At 36.8% G+C, this 7551-nt stretch overlaps 1 protein-coding gene across 1 annotated transcript; it reads left to right on the forward strand.

Moving 5' to 3' along the window:
* Positions 1-954: 954 nt before the first annotated feature.
* LOC140149702 (major facilitator superfamily domain-containing protein 6-like) lies at positions 955-6677 on the forward strand. Its single transcript, XM_072171770.1, has 5 exons — positions 955-1706; positions 3192-3360; positions 4117-4267; positions 4755-4958; positions 5797-6677. The coding sequence occupies exons 1-5, from the start codon at positions 955-957 to the stop codon at positions 6051-6053; spliced, it is 1533 nt and encodes a 510-aa protein (XP_072027871.1). The 3' UTR covers positions 6054-6677.
* The last annotated feature ends 874 nt before the right edge of the window (positions 6678-7551 follow it).

Raw genomic sequence — 7551 nt, forward strand, 5'->3', positions numbered from 1 at the left:
ATATTCAGTAAATTCTACACCATTTTTCAAATTCCATGAACAGTTGGTTCCAAATCAACATCAATGGTTGTCTCCTGCGACCTGAACATGACCTTCAACCATTTTGTATGCGCCAATTCCAGAGGGATAATTTGATTATGATTTTGAATTTTTGAGTTTTTCTCACGTAGTGAGGATGGGCTGAATTAGCATTTGAAAAGTTAGGAATCATGACACTCTAGTTCAGAGAAGAGACTGGTTAAAATATGACTCCGTATGTATACGTTGGCTATTTAAAACAATGTGTAATGTGTGTCTGGTAGTCGAAATCCAACACAGCTACCGCGTATCCATACCATTCATTACAGCAGTGATTTAGGATTGTGCGTTAAATATCAAAATACTAATTTCTTACTATTTTTTATTTATCAATCTATCAGGTGTTCGAGTGGTGTTACCCTCTTGAAAACTCACCAGTTTATGCTCATACTGTCTTAATTTTAGAAAATAACAATAAAATTGTGAAATTAAATTGTATTTTTAAGCGTTTTTACCATCCGAAATCCAATGCGCGCGCGGTGACATGAAACAAACCTATTTTTTTTTTGCCTTGCAGGACAATGGTTGTACTGGGTTTATCTCCCCATGTGGACAATTTTCATGTTCCAAGAAACTCAACAAAGTCAACCAATGCATGCGCCGTATCCTTTGCCGTGAGAGATGACTGTTTGGTTTAATATCGGATGGATTCGGTCAAAATTCTAGAACTTTATCCAATTCCAAGAAAAGAACAAATTCTACTTATACTCACTTATGTGGTTCCCAGTTATATAAACTTAGATCGTTGCATTTTTGATCGAAATGTGATTCACCCCATGCAGCAATATAATACACTAATGTTATAGATCTTATTTTCCATATTTGGCATTTTCGGGGACTGCTAATGTACTGTTCTTTCATTTTCTGCAGTTAGTCATGACTAGCCACAGAGATCAATTGGACCGTACATTGTTAGAATGCAGCTATTTACTGAGTGGCAGAGAAACTACAGGCTCAGATCTACCTGAAATACTACAAGAGTCAGATATTGGCCACCATGATATTTATGAAGAATGCAAATCTTCATCGCAATTTGCATCGGTCAATATCTCCAAACAATCAACATTATTCGCGTTTTTCTTTGTCATAACGCATTTTGCCAGAGAAGTGCTCCTTCCGTACATCTCAGTATATTTGAAGCAACTTGGCTTCAATGCCAAAGAAATTGGTTACATAGGATGCGTCCAACCATTTGTAGCAATATTTTATACACCGTTTATAGGTTATATTGCGGACAAATATTCAATAAACAGATATCTTCTTACTGGATCACTTGCTACTGGTTTCATTCATATGGCCATGTACTATGTGTCGACAATAAGACCAAAAGACTGCATAGACATTTGCTCTGTTAATATCTCTTCAAGTACAATTCCCGAACACCAGACTGATTGTTCATCTGTTGTAACATCTCCATCTATTGGTACAAACATGCAACGTAACATATACAACACCAGTGACCTTCATGTCGTTTTCATTTACCTCATCTTTGTGAATATTGTTACCCAGTTACTAAGTGCACCATGTTTTCCTCTTGCTAATGGATTTGTTTTAGCAGTTCTTGGGTCTAAGAAGAGGAACCAGTACGCATATTTTAAAGGTTTCGCCAGGCTTGGTCTGTGCATTGGGTACGTTTGTAGCAGTTAATTCTCTTGGTGATAATATAGGTTACAGGTTGATAGTTATAAACCCTAATCTTTAACCCTAACCATTAGCCTAATTCCTAAACTTCTCCTTTAAACTAAACCCTACACTCTTTAGAAAAAAAGTTCGTCAAGGGTTCTTCAAAATATATAGGGTTCGTTTACGAACCATGTGCGCTTGAAGAACCTTCAAAGGTTCCCTAGAAGTCTCAATGGGGTTCTCGCAGTAAAAATAAGGTTCTTCACAGCTTTAGGGTCATAGGGGCACGGGGGGCACGTGCCCCCATCGATCTGAAATTTTAAAAAATCCCATAGGATAATTGCCGAAAAACGGCTCGTGCCCCCCCCCCACAATCAGTTCGGGTGCCCCCCAATCATGGTCGGTGCCCCTCCAATGTGATGACCCACGCTCCGCCAGTGCAATGAACCCCTTTTTTTTGCTTGAAAAGGGTTCCTAGTGCACATATTACATACTACTTAAACGCAGGGCAAACGCTATTTAACACCAAGGATTTTATATTTGCAAGCAAATACGTAGAATTTTCTACCCGTTCACATTTAACAACGTATTGTCAGGGATAATATCTAGAGTTCGTGTCACCATGCTTCAAAGAACCTTATTGCACAGGTTCTTTGAAGAACCATAGGGTGCCATATGGGGTCAAACTTGAAGAACCTTTAGAGGTTCAACAAAGAACCTTTTGGATAGTGTTCTTCATAAAACCCTTCTCATGAAAGTTCTTTGAAGAACCGTAGGGCTCTATAGACGGGACAAAATTGGAGAACCTTTAGATGTTAAATAAAGAACCTTTGTGATAGGGTTCGTCAAAAAACTCTATCACAAAGGTTCTTTGGAGACCCTTTAGAGGTTCTTTGAAGAACCGTTTTGATAAGGTTCTTCAAAGAACCCCAATGTAAAGGTTCCTTGGAAGAACCCGTGAGGGTTCCATATACGGGACAAGGTCAAGAACCCGTAGGGGTTCCAACTTGCACCCTTTTTTCTAAGAGTGTATGATAACTCTAAACACGATCATGCATGACTCTAATCTTAATATTAGCCTAATCCTATCCATAACCTCCCCACCTTGTTAGACGTGTTACAAAAAATGCCTCAATTAGATTAGAAGAAGGTAAATTGTATTATGTTGTCGCCTTAACTTGTACTGCGATTACTTTTGTTTTATATTGTAACCTGGCTGAATGGGTTAAAGCATTTTGAGCCATCTACTCGATTTCAATTGAGCTTTGTATCTATGCAAATTACAATGTCATAGTCTTTCTTTTTTTCAATTCTTTGTAAATTGAGTTCTTTCGTAACAATTATAACTAATAGCCTTTTCTCACTTCCACTTTCTTGTGCCCATAGTGGATTTTGAAAGGTGCCTTTTCTCTATGTACTTTCAAATTAACCTACATTGAGATCCTTTAAGATGCCAATATGTATAATACAAAATGTGGTTTCATTTGCAGGGGTATGGTAGCTGGGGTGACGCTTCAAATGACCGTTTATACGTATACCCACTGCTTTATTGATGTAAAGGAAACAAGCTTTTTGGCGTGTTTCTTGATGTATTCTGTGGCGATGTTCATCGCAGCTCCTATAGGATGGTGGATGTTTAGTGAGTCGAGTGATAAAGAGGTGATTATGTCTTATTAGTCTCATTTTTAGAAAAGTTAGAGGTGACATCTCCGGAAAGAAACAACATGCTTCACTATTCCCATGTTTAGAACTCAATTTTAGATTTGTTGGTGTACCGAACACCCGGGATCGAACAGACCTAAATTCAATTGAATACCTGAATACAAAACCCACCCAAGTCCATACTTTGGCCAAATTGAGTTAAGCATTGTATATTGCTGCTTATACATCGGCCTATCATATGTATAAAAGAACAACTCAAATCTACCCTCTACGTGTGTCTATTGAGCATGTGAAATCCAGCATGTATGAAAGAACAACCCAAGTCCAGGACTTGAGACTTGTAACACATTCATTGAAATCCAGTGTGTATGAAAGAACAACTGAAGTCCAGGCGTTGTAACATTCATTGCTGGAGAGTGGCCTTTGTAAAAAGAGGGGCTTAATCAAGGAAAGTGTTTCTCTTAGCCAAGATATTACTGACCCTACTGCATATCACATTTATGCTATGATCCCTTTTATTTCTTTTTCTGAAATTCAAAAATGCAATTGCGTTTTCTGGACGATTTAGTTAATTAAGCATAGCGTTTGAGCCCGAACTAGTAAAGAAACCAAGTAATGTTTTTCTGTTAGCAAACATATTACTTAATCCACTGCATAGGCCTATGATCTCTACATGTCTAAAAAGCGAAATTGCAATTGCAATCAAGGAATGCTCTTCATATTGTTTTAAATTATTCTTATTTTGTAATGCAGGAGATGAAAACAAACAAAACTTACACATTGGCAACTTTCGCTGGTGCTCTCCTAAAATTACGATACATCAGTGTAGTGATTGTTATCACGTGGTTAGCTATTGCATGTGGTAAATTGAAAACATTTGACTATTGGTACATCAATGTCCTTGGTAAGTCCCCATGGCAGTATGCGACAAGAAATCTTACAATGCCACGCGAGTTTTTACTTTCACGTCCGGTATTCAAGTTCTAAAAGCAATTATGACAATTTAGATGTATGTTTTTTTAACAAAATGATAAATATTATTTTTCACGATCACATTATGTTCCCTTGTTGTTTTTAGCAAAAACTAATGAGGTAATCTAATATGAAAGCGTATAGCTATTTCTTTACACTGCCAAGTTTGTGAAATTATGCGTGTATCAGTGAATCTGATTAAATCCGGGAACCCGGGGTTTATTACAAAAATCTAAAATTTTGTCACAAATACAATAATTTTAGTCAGTCATCAAAGTACATTCAAAGTACAACAGAGTAGTGTACAAACTTTATTAAGGACCGGCTCTTGACCAAATCTTAGCATCACTTAGTCTTCAGTTGGTATGTTTAGGTTTTAGTTTTTGTACTATTAACATTCGATTAAATTGTCTTTTTAGGTGGATCTTACATATTGATGGGATGGGGAGGCTCTATAGGCAAATTATGTGGGACGATAACATGTTTTTGCTTGCCGTATCTCAACGATAAAATCGGTCACATTCCGCTATTAGTCGCTGCATGTATTGGTATTGGTGCCAGTTGTATTATTGCATCTATGATAGAAAATGCAACGTGGATGGTTGTTCCGCTGCTTTTTAGAGGTGAGCAGTTTAAATTAGTATCAGATGTAAACTGGTCACTTTCATACTCAAGCGACAGAGTAGGTGTCCGATAGAAATTGACATTTCTTTTTATTTGCGCATTTTCTTTTGGTTTGCTTGACATTTTGTCAAAGAAGATGATCATCACATCACCACAATGCACCGTAATTTTGAATAAAGACTCTAAAACTGGTTCCTGATGCATGCAAGTTCACATTGAACATACACAAAGGAGGCCGTAACAGCAACAATATCACTGGGGCTCGGATTGTGGATGGAATTTATGGGTAACGGGATCTCATGCGCTCAATACAAGTGTTCAAAAATTTAGAGCTCGCGAAAGTGAGACAAAAGCTGACAAAATAGGGTTATGAAGTCTGTAATGAAAAATGGGAACCAGTCATTTTTTTGACACGGAGATCAACCTAGCTTCTCTTTTGATATTCACTGATGTATGTAGACCGCAACACGTACATTTCGGGAGGCTATAGACAAGTTTCGTAATTGACCACTTCGTCGTCGTTGGCGGCATTTGGTTCTGCTAACTCCAGTTTAGCGGAGCAGAAAACTGAAAGCGAGGCCAAATGCTGTAATTACATACTCCCAATTATGCAAAGTTAATTTGCTAAGTAACTATAAGTACTATCTAGCTGAGAATTGGTACATGTAGTACAAGTAAAATAGAAGTATATTATGTTTAGCATATTGCTAATTTTAGGGTTAATTTCTTGAAAAACACTAATAGCCTCTAAATTTAAATTTCTAAACTTTTAAATTTTTTACATCGAACCTAACATTTTTCTTGATCAATATTTATTTTGTTTTGTTTTGTTTTTAGAGATCGCCATCGCTATTTACGGCCAGGCGCAAGGGGCTTTTCTCGGTAATGCTGTAGAAAATCAGTACCAAGCCACCCTACAGTCTGTAATGTCAACATTAACATTCGGCGTTGGAAGTGGAGTAGGCAGTTTACTTGGTGGGAATCTGATTGAAGATATATCACCTGAGATGTCTTACTATACATTTGCTATTAGTTCATTTATAATGGCAGTGTTTTTATTACTAGCTCAATTATTTGTTAAAGCCACGTTGTAAAATTATCCTAAAAAATAGATGTGCCTTTCTTTTCCAAAACTTTTTACTATTTACTGTCAATATTTATTACCAGTGCATATGACGTCATAGTATCAACTTGTCACTCAATCGTGAGTCTGTTCTGTCTTTAAGGTAGCTGTGCACTCTCATACATGCATGTATTAAAGGTGCCTTTTTAAAGGCACTACTTAAAGGAATGTAAATAAAAATACAGATTTTTTGTAAAAACAACAATGGAGAAAGTCGCAAAAATTAATTTTTGGTACATCATAACAAAAAATGGTCTTTCCAACAAATATTTTTTTTTCTTGAACTTGACACGTCTTCCATTCCAAGAAAAGTTTTTCAAAGTTTTCACCAACGGACCCCAGTGTCTATTCATCTATAATGATCTATTGTGTCCGATTAGAGCGCTGACATATTGGAAAATGATGCTAATCTATATTCATAAGATTGTACAATCAGCGTTCCGTTTTCGAAATTGGGTGACCTGTGTTAGGCAAGTGTGCAATACACAAACACACCATTGGGATACGTGAGAACAATGGTTAGTATAGTCAAATGCAGCAAACCTTTGACGAGCCCGACTACCGTGATGTTGCAAATTCGACGCTAACAACGCGTACGGCGCACAGTTCATTCATAAATGTCCACTCGGCAACATCAGATCGCCTCAGCAGCCAATCAGAGACAAGTACGTCCAACGCAGTAAATACGCGATGTATACTTACAATACGCGCTCGTCAAAGGTTTACTGCATTTAACTATAATGTGTGCACATAACTGTCTATTTATCACTTATTGGCAGTCACCTGTCAGGAAAAGCGTTAATACGCTGTCGGGTCAATGACCGATACACTGCACGATTTAGGGAATGGAAAAAGTGCTGTGTTTCCAAACACAGCACGAAAACACAGCAGAATAATAGAATACACAGCACTATAATGTAATACATAAGAATTAAAAAATTCTTTGCTGTGTTTGCAAACACAGCACTCAAACACAGCACTATAATATAATACATAAGAATGAAAAATTTCATGCTTTGTTTGCAAACACAGCACTCAAACAAAGCACTATAATATAATACATAAGAATGAAAACATTCCATGCTTTGTTTGCAAACACAGCACTCAAACACAGCACTATAATATAATACATAAGAATGAAAAATGTCATGCTTTGTTTGCAAACACAGCACTCAAACACAGCACTATAATATAATACATAAGAATGAAAAAATTCCATGCTTTGTTTGCATACACAGCACTCAAACAGCACTATAATATAATACATAAGAATGAAAAATGTCATGCTTTGTTTGCAAACAAAGCACTCAAACACAGCACTATAATATAATACATCAGAATGAAAAATTTCAGTGCTGTGTTTGCAAACACAGCACAATAATATAATACATAAGAATGAAAATATTCCATGCTGTGTTTGCAAACAGCACTCAAACACAGCACTATAATATAATACATCAGAATGAAAA

This window comes from Amphiura filiformis, chromosome 4 (assembly GCF_039555335.1).
Source record: "Amphiura filiformis chromosome 4, Afil_fr2py, whole genome shotgun sequence".
Classification (NCBI taxonomy): Eukaryota; Metazoa; Echinodermata; class Ophiuroidea; order Amphilepidida; family Amphiuridae; genus Amphiura; species Amphiura filiformis.

Excerpts from the sequence above, each read along its gene's own strand:
- LOC140149702 (XM_072171770.1), top strand. The coding sequence starts at position 955 with ATGACTAGCCACAGAGATCAATTGGACCGTACATTGTTAGAATGCAGC. Across the intron at positions 1,707-3,191 it reads AGGCTTGGTCTGTGCATTGG|GGGTATGGTAGCTGGGGTGA; the intron begins GTACGTTTGTAG and ends TTTCATTTGCAG. Across the intron at positions 3,361-4,116 it reads GTGAGTCGAGTGATAAAGAG|GAGATGAAAACAAACAAAAC; the intron begins GTGATTATGTCT and ends TTTGTAATGCAG.